Here is a 15,880-nt window from a genome sequence, read left to right on the forward strand (position 1 = left end):
CCCAAAACAAAAACCATTGCCAATTCAACAAAATCTATTGTATTTTTTTGATGTGGCAGCTATTTTGTTGTTTTGAAAAAACAAAATCACACGAGTGTCTGAATCAAATGCAAATCTGATTAAACCAGTATGATAATTTTACAAACCCAACTGGCCAGCCGAGCCGTAGCTCCATATTTTAATCGAAAGGTTTGTGACTCAAATAAGGGATCGTCACCCGAGGGAACCTTCTGAAGAATCTGAACTTCTGATCATCAATGGAGGGAAGGTGAATCATTTGAGGCTTTGAGCACATCCTATTTAGGGGGTGGGGGCTGGGGCGCAGACACTAGTCACTACATTATTAATTTTTTATTGATCATTAATCAATACGGAAATCTTGATAAGAAGGGTTTTTTATGGTTCAGTAGGGTAATAGGGTGGACTGAACCATATTGCTAGAGTTAGCTGTCTGTAACAACCAACAAGAAATGCTGATAAAAAAAAAAACCTACAAGAAAGAAATTAAATAATCATGTAGCCATTATTGCTATTTGCCACACTGATGCGGGTGGTCAGTGATCATATCGATTACGACGTGCATGTTCTTTGTCATGCAACTTTTGGACACGTGGAAAGTAGAATGCAGCTTTTGTTGCCATATCAGCCTAAAAACATTCATGGAGGCACGTGATCCAGCACGTGTCTCAGGCCAAGATTACCATGCCAGCACCCGTGACGTGTCAGTTCTATCTTTCTTGAGATCCCCTATCGATAGGTGTCGGACCATTGTCCTTCAAATTTAAAATTCTTATACCCTACAATTAGTTTCATTTTTGTTTTTTGTTTCAGGGTTTTTTCTGAGCTCCCCTATGCCAAGGTCCTGTTTGGAATAAGACGGACATTCTGGCTCTCAATGGGACCCACATCCCACGGAGGTTCGACAGAATTGGGACTTCGGTGAAAGGATCGGCTGTACCCAAAATCACCCAAGCAACCACCATCAGTTGTGCCAACAGATCAAACTTCCCATCAATGAAGGATCTTTGAGTCTAGATACCAACCGAGCGGTAAAAGCCTCCACATGCATGCACTTAGGCAAGGATTTGATCCGGCTTATGGGTTATTGTCAATTAATCAGGTCACTACAGAATGCGGGCCCATGGCGGGACCACCTGTTGTTCATCTATTGGGCCTCAGTTTCAACTTCAGGATCATTGAAATAGGAACCGGAGCTCATCTCAAGGACCTGAAGTTGGGTAGTTGTAATTCAGTCTTGCATAAGTGTGGATTCAGAAGGGCCCGTGAAGGTTTGGCCCACGATTTTTTGTTTTCCCATTCATCAAGCTATCTCTGGAGAATATCTTCATAGAAAAATTAACTATAACAAAAGATATTCCGATGCTGGATTAACTGCCAGACATTCGAATTCATTGTACTCTCTCTCTCCCTCTCTCCCCAAAAGGTGAGAACTCTAGATGTAAACCTTATCTAATTAATAAAGGTTCACACATGAATGCAAGAAGTTCTTATTGGGCTGATGCTGTAAAAACTGCCATGTCTAAGATTTTGGAGTTGGCTAGATTTTTTCTCTTGGATATTTGACAGACTAGAATTGCACACGATGGTCGAACCAGTCAGGTCGGGAATGGGAGCCAAAATGATTTTTTGGGTTGTCTGGTTCTTAGATATGTTGATTTGATCAGACTTGACCCAAATACTTATCCTAACAAGTTTTATAACCATAACATTTATTGTTTTAACCTTACTTTGGTGTAAATTAATTAGGTTTAAAAGATAATCAGGAATTATTTTCAAATTTATATTACTAATGATATTTTTATTTGGGGAAGTCGTTGAGTGGTCAAAGAAAACGATTGATCGGACCTGCTCCTCACGCAACGTGTTTCACACTGGCCTCACAGGCACATTCCACGTGCAGTGGGAATATCTCCCATGAATAATAACTTATAAGTACGAGAGATGTTCCCGATACATGGTAGAATGTGTCTGTAAGATCGGTGAAGAGCAGATCCGGTTTCAAATATGATAACGTTGATTAATTTGTCCAGCAAATGTATAGTTAATCTAGTCAAAGTTCTATCAAGTTGGTTGGTGAATTTTTTCACCAAATTGTCATTCTTGTTTTAGCATCAAGGAGGATGATGTGGTGTTCCTAAATTCTATCAAGTATGGATCAGGGTGTTGAACAAAAAGACAAAAAAAAAAGGTGGCTGGGTGGATGATGGATCAACCTGGGTTAAAAAAAAAAGAAAAATTTTAGACCTGGGTTGGTTCAGACTGTCATGGCTGATCCAATTCAACCTCCGCTATTGGCTCAAATCACTGCATGTCTGCAATCGGGTCTTAAGTAAGAAAAGGTTTAGACAAAGATAAATTCTACTGATGCAACATACTCTTTTAGGCTATGTTTGGTTTGAAGGAAAAAGTAGAAAAAGGAAGGAAAATGTAGGAAAACCTATAAAAAGTTTGTAGGTTTTCCTACCTTTCCCTTCCTTTTCCTACTCTTTTCTTTAAACCAAACACAGCCTTAGTGAATACTTAGGAGCAGCAGACAATAAGTTGAAAACTGCTGGGAAAAAGATGATAGATTACAAGCAGAATATGTTTGAATAAAAATGATGCAATTTTGTCTGGTGACTCCATAGAGGCTTAATTTCAAACATCTTTTTTGCATATATGAAAATTATAGGAAAATCTTATCTACCCATCTCTAGATGTTCATGCTGAAAGTTAGGAGTTCATCCGATTATATAACCATTACTGACTGAGCATTTTAGAATGAAAAGAATGGAATTTTTCAAACCGCCCAACCTTGTCAGACCTATCTCTTTGGTTTCTGATTGGAAATTCAGAACTGAACTGAGTAGCATGAACAAGCAAGCCAGCGGGAAGGGGGTTACTAAAGAACTGGGGCATGGCAAAATCAATCAAAACGCCATTACCCAATGTTTTTTTGTCCCAGATGTCTTGGGTCTTGGGATGGATGGACGGAATATAGACTTAATTTTTGGCGTCTTCTCTCTTTTTTTTTTTTGTGCAAAGTGTCTGCTCTCAGACTGGAACCCACATTCTCATGCTTGTCAGCCATTAATTTTACCATTATACCTATCAATGGGCCCATAAAAACAAGAAAAAAACTGTAATAATACTGTAATTTGGTCACTGGGAGGTCAGACTGTAATCATGAATTCAATGAAATGAGCTCCATGTCTCTTTAACACTTTTAATTAAAAGGGTTGCGTTGTATATATATAAAAGCCTAATCCTTATCTTACCTAGTAAGTGAAGGAACAAAAATGGCTAAGTGTTATAATAATTACCTTCACAAGACCAACACAATATTATTAGAGAATCCTCTTGGTCTTAACACTCAAAAATAAGAAACCTGAAATGTACATAGGATGATCTTAATTGTTCAATGACCAAGACAATTTTCTTTCTTATAGGCTTCAATTGGTCTCACATATTTCCCAACTAGGGAAAAACAAAAAGACAAAAACTATCTGCAATAAGCCGGACTTACCAGTGATATGCTCTCTAGTGCAAATAGAAGCACTGACTTACATAGGATTCCAGAGGAATTAATAGAGCAACACATAAAATTGGAACCCATACGGATTAGAGGGTTCCCTAAAAGAAAAACAAAATTCTTTACAATGATGAACTTTACACAAAATTTCTGGTAATCATCTTATCTTCTTTATGGATGTCTACATGGCTCTGGGTCTAGGTCTGGAATAAAAAAAGTGAAAAAGATATAAAGATGAAGAGGCCTTCAAAATTCCCATGCATGGTGGGGTTAAGCTTGGACGCTTTCACCATGCACTGGGATGCAAGAGAATAAGTAACAAAAGCAATAGAGGATGAAACACACAAAATAATTATAATCGGAGAAACAAAGAAAATCTTTAGAAAAATTAATAATTTCCATCAAACCATGCAATTAATCTTTTTTTTTTTCAAAATAGAATATCCTTTTCTAGGATAAAGTATATATGTATACAGAGGCATGCATCATCATTCATTTAATTCTAGCTTGTGATCCTTGAAGAGGTTAGGAACTTAGGACTTGGGATGCATCAAAGAAATGCTAAGTCTCAATTTAGATAACCAGGCATTACTCATATTATCTAAAAAAGGATTAAATTAAAAGAAGAAAAATAAATTAAGGGGTATTAAAAAAGGATGAATTAGTTACAGGTGGGGGGGGAGGTAATAAAGGTGAAAACCCTATAGCAAGATAACAGCTTAAGCTAGGAGTATGGTGAAAATATACTATTAAAATAACAGCTTAAGATGAGAGCAAACCAATGAATCAATCATGTTCATAGTGAGATGTTGAAAAGTCAGTGAGGGCCTCCCCCCATTGCCTTTACCACCCCAAGCTTTTTAAGCTTCTCCTAATCTTCTCGTAATAAGCAACCTCTCCTTTTGATCTCATTCCATTGAAATCAAGGTCCTTTTGAGGTTTGGGTGTTTTATAACAGGAGCAAACGAAAAGACAGAAAGTGCCCACGTCAGATTTTGAGAATAAAAAATGCATAATATGCTGAATCAAGAGAAGAGGTGGGGTGAGATTCCTGCTCTCTCTCTCTCTGAATTTGTTACTTTTTGTGGTTTCCTGGTCATTTTCTCGTCTGAGTTTCTTTATTGAATTTTCTCTAATTTGCCAACCCTTGTTATTAGTCTGCCATTGCAATCATCATTTCTTTTGTCTTAGCAGAAAAAGAAAAACACCATCCGTCAAATACGAATTAATGAAATTCAGTCGTTCTTTGTTTACTTGTATATATAGATTGCAGAAACAAAGGAGAGGGTTAATGGGTAGTACAGTTTGGATGAGAAAATATCTTATTATCCAGTTTTTTCCATGTTTGATTGCATGGTGGGCCTCATGGGTTTGAGAGAGTTGGAAAGAGGTTTCTCATTTGTGTTGCAGAGTTGCTCAGACAAGCAATCCAGGAGCGGATAGCGACTCTAGGGTGATCGTAATAATCTTCTCGTCACGAGATTTTCTTTTGACACTCATCAAATGATGCCTTTCTATGTCTAGATATCACTGCCACCTGTGCATAAGAATGGTTGTATTCTGCTGTATACAAAGCTATGATTTCTACTTCGCTGTTGTTTCATATGTAAAGCCGATCAAGCAATAATCACCAAGTGAAGAAATAAACCCAGTAAACAAAGGGATCCGACTGCTATTGCCTTTGGTTTGAATTTCTTTTGTTTAAGTTGTATTCACAGGCATGTTGCTTGCAACCATGTCCAATTCGACCTCTTTGTCTGAGGATGCTAGTGTTTCGTCTGGTACTAGAGTTCAAGACTTGAGCAGTTTAATAAATCCTATCTCGTCTTCCATTTCTCCTCAGCAGCAACAGAAGATCAAGAAGAAGAGAAATCTTCCAGGAAACCCGGGTAAAGGTTCTTCCTTCTTTAATGCATTAGGTCCCTTCCTGATTTTAATCTCCCTATATCTATGTATTTCGTTTGATGGTTTCAGACCCAGATGCTGAAGTGATTGTTTTATCTCCTAAGACACTGTTGGCCACCAACAGATTCGTGTGTGAAATCTGCAACAAGGGTTTTCAGAGAGATCAGAACCTTCAGCTTCACAGGAGAGGCCATAACCTTCCATGGAAGCTGAGGCAGAGAACCAGCAAAGAGATGAGAAAGAGAGTCTATGTGTGTCCAGAGCCCTCGTGTGTTCACCACCACCCTTCAAGGGCCCTTGGTGACCTCACAGGAATCAAGAAACACTTCTGCAGAAAACATGGAGAGAAGAAATGGAAGTGTGAGAAATGCTCTAAGAGATATGCAGTTCAATCAGATTGGAAGGCTCATTCAAAAACCTGTGGCACAAGACAATATAGATGTGACTGTGGAACCATTTTCTCCAGGTAAATGTTTTTTGTTTCCCTTTTCTCTTTTAAATTATATGTTCTTTTGGGTCTGTCTGTCCGTTTGTTAAGATCCCAATCTTCCCTCCTTTTATCAGTTATGGTGTTTCTCATCTCTTCACTCTTTTAGGATATTAGTCCCTTTTCTTGCAATTTATGTCTTTAGAACGTTCTTTGTTTTTGGTTTCGAGGAACTTTGTTTTGGGGTTGTTCCTACTTCCTTCAAGTGTCTGTTGAAGAAGAGAGAAATTAAAGTTAAGATTAAAATCCATCTAAGACATACAAAGAGAAGGAAAAAGAAACCTGCATAAACTCTTCCTACCTGTGATTTAATGGCTACTTTTTGTCTTCTCTCCAGTTCTCCAGCTGACTCCTGTCCTATATCTTGATGCATGCGTTTCTTCTTTCTTGTTGTATGTATGCATGGGACTTCGGGGTCAAAAAGTCAATCAAAACCCATTAATATCTCTGCTGCCCATGCTCACGAAGAAAAACACCATATTCTCTCATACCCATTGGCCTTACTTGGTCGTTTCATTCGAGGTTTTCTTTTGCTTTTTTTTACTGTTGGTACTTGAAGGTATCAGGTATGGAGTGTCTGCAACCTTAAGAGAAATGATGAAAGTTCTACTCTAGTCAAAGAAAAGTAAAACTTTTAATTCTTTTTTCTTTTAATTTTGATTTTCTTGAAACTTCATGGTTATAGAAAGTCCGTGATTTGATGTTCATGATGCCTAGCATTATTTACCTACAGATAACAGGCTCTCAGAGCTCCCTGAATCAGAACTATATACACATATAATCATGGCAACTGATAAATCTGCAATATGTGATGTCTAGACTCTTCAATTTTATAGTTTATTTTGACGTCTAGGTCATTCTTCCATTAACGACTCTTAAAGACCCTTTCCCTTGTATATTAAATATTTAAGATTTATGAAGCCATAATTCTGTGGGAGCTGGACTCTCTCCATTAATTTCTCAAGCAAGCATTATTAGCTTCTCAGCCTTTTCCTATCCTACAGGAGAATGAATAAGACCTCTTTTTCATGCATGGGGCTTTTCTCCCTTTTACCGTACCAGAGAATTAGGAACTAGGAAGACCTCTCATCCATTAGAATATTATTCTGTTTTATTTTATTTTTTTTGACCTGAATATTATTCTGTGTTCAAGTGTGACATTCCCACTTTTCATGCATGGCAGCTGTTTGCTATTATTCTCTTCACTAAGTTGACAACAATGAAAAGCATCTGCACTCTGCAATAGTCTGTCCCCCTAAAATCTTAAGCTTCATATGGCCTTTCTGTCTTTTCTTATAATCATAATGAATTATAACTCCATTATTCTCTTTGGCTTGTTTACTTCTTAACTGCAAAAGTATAAAAAAATGTAAAAACTAATTATATCTATACTTCATATGTGCATGAATATATCTTTCTTTTGTTGTTTTCCCTTTACTAGCTAGTTGCAGTAAACCTGTTGTGTTCATCATAGCAAAATCCATGGACTTATCCATTTGTTTCTTTTAGGCTTTTAGAGTTTTAGTTTTAGAGGTCTGTAAACCACCCAATAGTTTTGATGGACCAGTTAAAAACAGAAAATGAATAACAAAATAGAAAGTTCAATCTCTAAATTGTAGAGTTTACTTTACCAACCCCTTTTTAGTTACTGTGTTTCTGATATTTTGTACAGGAAAGACAGCTTCTTTACTCATAGAGCCTTCTGTGATGCCTTGGCAGAAGAGAGTGCAAGACTCTCCAGAAACCTATCAGAACATCCCCTCCATCTCCACCCACAAAACCCAACTCCTCTCTTCCCATTCTTAACTCAACCACAGAACTTCCCAAACCAGACATCCCAGATCGACCCACCTCACAATCCAAACTCTACTCAAAACCCAGTTCAAATCAAGGCCGAGGCTCATCATCATCATCATCAGCAGCAGCATCAAATCCCAACCATCTCTCCCCCTCCATTGTTCTACGATCAACCATCCCATAAACAGTTGATTGCATCACCCTTACAACACCACCTTCAGATGGCCACCGACAACCCCAACAGCAAAACCAACACAGCTCATATGTCGGCCACTGCGCTGCTTCAAAAGGCTGCGAATTTTGGTGCAGCGGCCCTTTCAAGCGCCACACAAACTCAACCAGTGGGTCATCATATTACGTCCTCCATCAAACGGTTGGACGAGTATGGGAAAAGGAACCATGTGGGATTCCCGTTAGAAAATCTAGCCACGTGGCAGAAGAATAGCCGTCTGACTCGAGACTTTCTGGGACTAACAGGGGATTGTGAGGGTGGTATCAACGTTAAAGACCTGTTATCATTCGCGGGGGGCGTTGAATTCACTCCTTACGACCGAGACGTCTCGTTGTTGATTGCTGAACATGCTACCTCGGGAAAGTGGGGTGGTGACTATGGTAGTAGAATTGAAGGCTGAGGCTGATCACTGATGGCTGAACCCAAAATGAGGGCTAAAACATTAATATTGGTAAAACTCTGGGAACGGAGATGGCCCTCCCTTTGTTGAGAATGACAAAGTTGTCCATAATGTCACTCCTTATCTACTTGGTTAAATTTTACAAAATTCACTGTTTCTTATATTTTCTTTTTTTTTTCCTTGTAAGTGGCATTGTTTTAATAACTTAGTAAAGCTTTGTCTAAAGTGATCTGATCATCTTCCGGCCAAAAACAGTGATCTCTGCTTAGTCAATTTGGAGGAAAGAGATATTCAGTGAAAAAAAACACACACACACACACTCACAAATGAGAAGAGAGCCATTTTCTAATGAGAAACTTGTACGTGCATGGCCCGCCTGAACAGTACACGCTTTACTTTTGGAAACAACTTTGACTCCAATTATTGTTTACGGGTAATTTTAAGGCTCATTTGATTTGCGGGAATACGTCTGGGCCATTCTCATTCAAATTGTTAGGTTGGAGGGAATCGAAACTTTATTTCCATTCATGGTGAAATAGCATTTCCACATTTGAGGAAATGCCATTTCCTCCCCTTTCCTTAGGAATGAAATACCATTACAGTTGATTCCAGTAGTTCCTTTACGTATGAATCAAACAGATGGGAATAGACCATTCGGATTCTAATTTTGAAGGATTGTGATTCCAATTTTGACTATAAACCAAATAGACTCTTGGATTGTATTTGATACTATTGTTGTTTCTACCTGAAACATTTCGGGTCGATCAATACAAATTGTTGAAAGATATGTATTATCACATCACATGTGAGATTTATTTCAGAAAGATTGATTAGACTTCAATACCTTGGAGTAAGAAAACACCAATTTGATGTTTCTAAAAACAGCCTCTCACATGCATTTTTAAATAGGACCCTTTCTTCTTTGTGCTCACAGAGGATGCTTTACATCCTTCATTGAATGAACCAAGAGAAACCCATTTTATTGGGGGTCATGTGCCTCATGTCTTGAATGGGCCTTAACATTAGAAACGAGGGTTGTTTGAATGCATCTTTCAACGGAAGCAGTGAATTTTGGGCAAATTTTGTGAGATTCAAACCCTTGAACATGCATGCATGCATATCTATATAGAGTTTGTCGAGGCTTATGTCTACTGCAAGTCTGCAACCACCTTTGCAGCAGTTTCTTGCAGCCTCTAATGAAACGCAAATATCATTGTTGATTGTTTTAAATTCAAAGAAAAACTCAATCAATGGTTTGAAATTAAGACTGTTTTTGTTTTCAGTGCAAAAACTTTTCCTCTCGGTCTGTATTTTCACATGTTTGTTTTTAATGTAAACTTTTCCTTCGATATCAATGTAAATACTATATTGATTTATTATTTACATCAATTATCACATTTTAAAAAGTTCCAACGGTTCACTCATTTTAAACTCAATGGTCACAAACACAGCCTAATAGGACAATAACCGGATGCATACCATAGTAATTTGCATTTTCATCATTTGAACCTTTTTTGAGAGGTGGGGGATTTATGGTTTGTCCCACCTTATAAATTTTTACCAAAACTCCATTAGTCCCAATATATAGTTTTCCTTATATTGATAGATTCCCTCAATGTCATTATTCTTAACTGTACAATTTATGAGGTAGGAATTAAATTGATAAAAATCCCGTTTTTTTTTTTTTTTGTTTAACAATTATACAATTCAGAGAATACAATCTGAGTAATGCAAGAAACAAAGTAATTTTCTTTTTTCCTTTTAGTTTTTTTGGAAGCAACGCAACTAAAGTCTCAACATTTTGTGTTTAGGGTCAGTGCGATGAATTGCATAAATTCGTTCCATTTTGCTCCAATAAGACAAAGTCTTTGAACATGCATGTTTGATTTGAATTAATGTACTAGTCCTCTTATAGAAGGGAACAGTCTTTCCACGCGTGTAGGCTCACATCCACTGGGTAAAGAGCGCACTTTTACACAACCATGAATGAATATGTCGTAGGTCCATGGCCATATGACTCTATGTCTACTGACCCACCATCATCATCACCTCCATCAATGAATTTACATAACAGTCAGTATGGATTGGAGCAAGAGTTGTATTGAGGTGAGTATTTGTCAAAATTCCAATATTCAAGAAGTCTGGGTTCCAAATACCTTATATACACAACTTACTGTAGATGACACGTTATCATAGATGTGAGGTAAAAGAATAGTTACCTTCAATATTCTTCTAGGCTGCGTTTGGAAGAGGTGTAAAACGTTTTTTTACACTGAACCTTAAATATATATAACCATTGTATTTTGAAATCGATGTAAAAAGTGGTTTAAGTTTTATATCGATAAAATAAATGTAGTTTTTACATCGGTTATCGATGTAAAGCTTTAAATGTAATGAGGTTTTACATCTATCATCGATGTAAATCTACACTCCATCCAAACGCACACAAAATTGAACCGGAGTGTAGTTTTACGTCGATAATGATTACACTTGTTTACCAAATGCGTATAAAAGCGAACCGGTATAAATTTTACATCCGTTTTTGATTTACATCACATCTAAATATAGCCTTAAATTTTAATCAGAAGGTAAAAGAATAATTACCTACAATGTTCTTTTAATAAAAAAGATAAACAAGGGGATTGAGTGGGTAATCATGTCATGTAGAGTTTCCACTTTTTTTTTTTCAAACAGCCAAAGTGTTCTTGACTTGAAATTTTACATGTATAAATTTTTAAGTGCATTGAATTAAGGTCAAGGGTGGGCCCATTCAAAATGTAAAACTTCAGCCCTACCCACAAGCTGCACCCTCACTAACTGGAGACTAGATCTCATACCCAATAGAACCTTACACATGTCTCATTATAGTTGTACATTGAGAAAATCTCCTGTATTTGCATATTATCATTCATGTTGAGATATTCTCAATGTAAAACTGTAGTATCATATGGGTAAGTGTGAGTAGCATTCTTGTAGGTATACAAGATCTAAACTGTGCTAACTCAGAAGAATAAGTCAGACCAGGGAAGGTAGGCAAGCTGATCAGGGGCCACCGGGTCATGGCTATCTATCTGTCTATATTTTCTGGTATAGATGAATATACCCATTTGGAGCTCTTTGGGATCCATTCTCCCTATCACCCATGCAAGTTGAGTAATCCAAGGGTGTAGGAGTTCTTAGGCAAGACATTAAAGCCTGCCATGCATGGTGGGTGCGTGGGTTGAAACTCCGGCCGGGTGGCAAAGGTTTGCAACGACCTTTGTTTCTTATTGATGCCATCCTTGTAATGCTTAGGGGATGGAAATCAATTCATTTCTGCTTTGAAGTTTTGGTTTATCTACTTTCCTGCATGCATGTTTCTCCACCTTCATCAAATTATTTTTCTGCTTTACTCCCTTTTTCTAGTTTCATTTTTCATTTTTTTTTTTGTTTTTAAAGATATTTTTTATAGCTAGGTATTGCGAGATCTGAATAGGTTGGTCTTAACCCATAGATCCTCTTTGACCCATACAATCTAAGTTCATATTGGTGCCCCACAGCACATTCCAACTGTGTATTGAAAGAGACCGGATCTGTTCCTCACATAGGGCACTTCACACTGACCTTACAGACACATCCCACCATGCATTGGGAATATTTCACGTACTTATACCTTATTATTCATGGAAGATGCTCGCAATGCATGATGAAATGTGCATGTGAGGTCGGTGTAAGGCACCCTATGTGAGGAGCAGATCCCAATTCGTATTTGGAACATCTCTTATTGACAATTATGGGAGATATTGTTCCCAATGCTGTCACAGATATGCATGTGGGGCGCCAATGTGAATTTATGAGACTCTCTCATAACAAGTCGCCTGTATCAATTACAGTGTATTTAACCATCTGTTTGAATTAGTTAGCTTATCACTTGTGAATTATGTTAAAATTTCAAGCATTATAATTAAATATTGAAATTTTGTTATTATTATTAAAATCCTTAGGATTCCCTAAGTTGGATCCATCAATCAAAGAATTAATGCATCCGGATTTAATTTATAAGATCATATCAACCCCAAATGTCAGTATAATTATTTTGTTAAATGGGCCATCATCAATCAAATATAATGTCCATTAGTTAATGTGTTCAACATCAAGCACCGAGCAGACAAGCTTGAATTATGATCCCTTCTACATGAAGTAATTAATTATCTACCAAATCACTTTTCCCCCTCTTTCTCATTTTCTAGTTGTAATGAATATTCAATAGATCAAACACTTTTTTTCTACTCCATTTATTATCAATTTTGAAGTATTAGGGAGTACAAAAAGAATTACAGACTTTTCTAAAGAGGAAACATATATAGGCTGCAAGACCAGTTGTAAGCGTGAGTAAAAAGGTGGCTAAGTGCCGACTGTTGGTGTTTTGGTGGTCCTGGACCTGGTTAATGGTACAGCAAGAAAAAGAAAAAGGTGATGAAAAAAGGAAAAGAAAGAATAAGAAAGGAGAAATAAAAAAGAAAAGATGGATATATACAATCTTTTTCTTGGTGGTGCTTTCTTAAATTCGCACGTCTCACAGTTACAGCTAGCCTTTGGTCGGTAATCCCAAGTTAAATAGCTTTGATAATATTTGATACAATGTATATTGCAAAGCTTTATACACTTAGATGCCATATACATGACCCACATATCTATACATCATTTTCATTCCATCCCTATTGTTCCATTTTCAACAAGTCCATAGCGATCTGATAAAAGGGATGGCTCAGATGGGACCTTAGTTGGTGTAAGAATTCTAGGCTGATGGTTGATCCACTGGTTGCTAAAAAATAACGGACTTCATCTTCTAACAACTTAAGCTTTTAAGTTGAACGATTTTTTGAGTGATATTGTATTTTATTTGATCAAATAGTCTAATGTATAAGGGGATTTAGAGAATAAAATTAAGCCTGTTCAGTGACCTCACCTAAGAGCTTAAGCTTTTATCTGATCACTAGAGTCTATACACAGTAATCGGGACTGGGGAGGAATATTAAATCTAACCATATATATGTTTAATTTAAACTTTAAACCTTAAAACATAAACAAGCTAATGAGTTGAGCAAATCTGTTGAAGCTAAGATTGGTTTGATAGTAAATAAGAAGAAATCTCTTCAATTATTGAGAGGCGAATTAGCCGGCTGACTTTCTTGTTAACCTTGGGATTGATGAAGCCTCTTCTTATAATGTTATAACTGATAATAATTTTAGAAAATTGGTTCTAGAAGATCTAATTGGTCTCCCTAGTTTGCGGGTCAGATGGAAATTTTAGTTGTATTTGCTTTGTCTTTAGTTTTTTTCTCCTTTTTGTTTGATTAATTATTGTTTCAGAAGATCAAATGTGTCACTATATCACCCGTTTTGTTTGGATGGTTGAATTGGTGACCCACGACTCAGAGACAAAAATGGTTCAACTTTTATATCGGTTTTTAAAACATTGCTTTCTACAAAGAATTCATTTTTCCTTATTCTACCATTAAATTCTCTTACTTAAAAAAACGTATAGACAAGGTTTAAACTATTGAAACATATTGGTGCACATTGATTGATATGTAGTGTCAATTTCCAGGACCAGATCTACTAGGCACAATATAGTAAATGCATCCAATGAGCACTAGTTAAATATTCTGACAATTGTCAAAAGTGGTTTTTAATCTTTTTCAAGGGTAACTGGGGGTATTTTAAAGAATAGGTGTCAAAAAAAAAAAAAAAATTATCAAATGCTCATTGAATATGCTTACAACATTGTGTCAGACTATCAATTTTTAGGGTCAATGATAAACTAAATAATGGGAATTGGGCTGTTTCAAGTTTTTTTTTTTGACAAAATAAAAAAGAAGCACTAAAAACATCAAAGGCAAAAAACCAACTCTCAATTTGTACATTGACAGCATTGATACTTTGAAGCTTGCCCATATAAGAATATATATAGGACCACAATTACTCATTAGTTAATTGGATGAGAGTGATTAATTAAGACTGCTTTCTACAAAGAATGCCATGTTAATTTGTGATTGGATCAAAGGATTCAAGGTATCCAAAAGAAACCCTGGTTCGATTCGAAAATAATAAACAGTAACTTTCTTTTTAGTGTTGTGACAACAACAATGGTTAAAAATGCGCGTGGGGTCATCCATGACATAGGCTCAGTATGCCCAACCACATAAATCTAGGTGTTCTGGCCAAACACACCCCTGTTGCTTGCTTTGTAGTATTTTGCATTCTCTTTACAACTTAAAACTGAAAATCTGAAAAATAAACACAATGGTGAAATGGTTTGAACATTCAGTCCGAATGGTTCAGCCTATGGTAATTTTGAAAATGTTAAAGTTAAAAATAAGAATGACCCAAAAATCATGGTTGGAATTGAATATTCTAGATCAACGGCTTATTATAAAATTCGACTTAGGTTCAAAACAGAACCCTTTAGGCCATCGATTGAACAATTTCAGGCTTTCAGAAAGTGCACGTAAGCTGCAGATTTGCAATGGTATAATACATACCATTTGGCTGGTAAAAGAGACTGCATCTATTTTTCATACACAACCAGACATACCAAAAGCTTCTCTTCTTCTTCTTCTTCTTCTTCTTCTTCTATTCTCTACTCTTATCAAAGCAAAAGTTATAGTTGGCAATTGGCATCTCATGTCATCTTACCTCATCGCTTCGGTCACCGCACCGCTCTCTTTTAGCCTTTACCCTCTTCCTTTTACCTCTTTTTCTTCCTTGCTTGCCGCTTGCTTTTCCATGCTTTTCTTTTCCTTCGTCACTCAGCTGCAGCCTGCAGATCCCAATGCAATTTCTACAAAACAAACGTCCATGAATCCATCCTTTTTAAAGTTTTATCCACCACTACCGATGTGACTATGTAATATGTATTTCTTTACCAGACGACTATATATCCACTAACATCCAAACATGGACTCCAGATCTCCTCTACATCCTGTAATAATGTGCCACTTTAATATTTCACGGTTTAACTCTCTCACATGTGTAAAAAATTTATATTTCTTTTACTTCTTTATTTTTAAATATTAAAATAAATTAAAAATGATAAAAACAAAAAAACTCTTTCTTCTTCAATGAAGGTTTCACGTTCCCCCATTTCTTTTCAAGAAGGGAAATCTATCTACAAAAAACAAAAGACTTTTGAATCGATGCTTATCAACAACAGGCAATTTTGATTTAAAAACAGCATAGTGAAAGGAGAAAGAACGAAAGAAAATAAGAAACTAGAAAGAACTCCACCAACAAAAATCTAACCGGCCAATCTAAACCAACTTATCAACCGGCAATTTTGATTTAAAAAAAGAAAAGAAAAGAAAATTATATTCTGACCGTTGGTTTTGAACTTTAGAGCCACTACTGTTGAACTTCAATTGGTGCTGAACGATCTACATTATGAGAGCGAATCCATTGAACACGACGGTTCACGAGGAGCGTGCACCCTGTAAACGTCACCCTATTTGAATCCAGCAATTCAGTTAAGTTAAATTTGGTTCACAC

At 36.6% G+C, this 15,880-nt stretch overlaps 1 protein-coding gene across 1 annotated transcript; it reads left to right on the forward strand.

Moving 5' to 3' along the window:
* Nucleotides 1-4,760: 4,760 nt before the first annotated feature.
* Nucleotides 4,761-8,578, forward strand: LOC104598668 (protein indeterminate-domain 12-like). Its single transcript, XM_010260845.3, has 3 exons — nucleotides 4,761-5,421; nucleotides 5,507-5,903; nucleotides 7,597-8,578. The coding sequence occupies exons 1-3, from the start codon at nucleotides 5,253-5,255 to the stop codon at nucleotides 8,351-8,353; spliced, it is 1,323 nt and encodes a 440-aa protein (XP_010259147.1). The 5' UTR covers nucleotides 4,761-5,252; the 3' UTR covers nucleotides 8,354-8,578.
* Nucleotides 8,579-15,880: the final 7,302 nt, after the last annotated feature.

Source organism: Nelumbo nucifera, chromosome 6 (assembly GCF_055504915.1).
Source record: "Nelumbo nucifera cultivar China Antique chromosome 6, China Antique-T2T, whole genome shotgun sequence".
Lineage (NCBI taxonomy): Eukaryota > Viridiplantae > Streptophyta > Magnoliopsida > Proteales > Nelumbonaceae > Nelumbo > Nelumbo nucifera.

What these genes read in the sequence shown, in the direction of transcription:
- LOC104598668 (XM_010260845.3), top strand. Translation starts at nt 5,253, where the DNA reads ATGTTGCTTGCAACCATGTCCAATTCGACCTCTTTGTCTGAGGATGCT. An exon ending in AAATCTTCCAGGAAACCCGG is followed by an intron (nt 5,422 to 5,506) that starts GTAAAGGTTCTT and finishes TGATGGTTTCAG; the next exon opens with ACCCAGATGCTGAAGTGATT. An exon ending in TGTGGAACCATTTTCTCCAG is followed by an intron (nt 5,904 to 7,596) that starts GTAAATGTTTTT and finishes TATTTTGTACAG; the next exon opens with GAAAGACAGCTTCTTTACTC.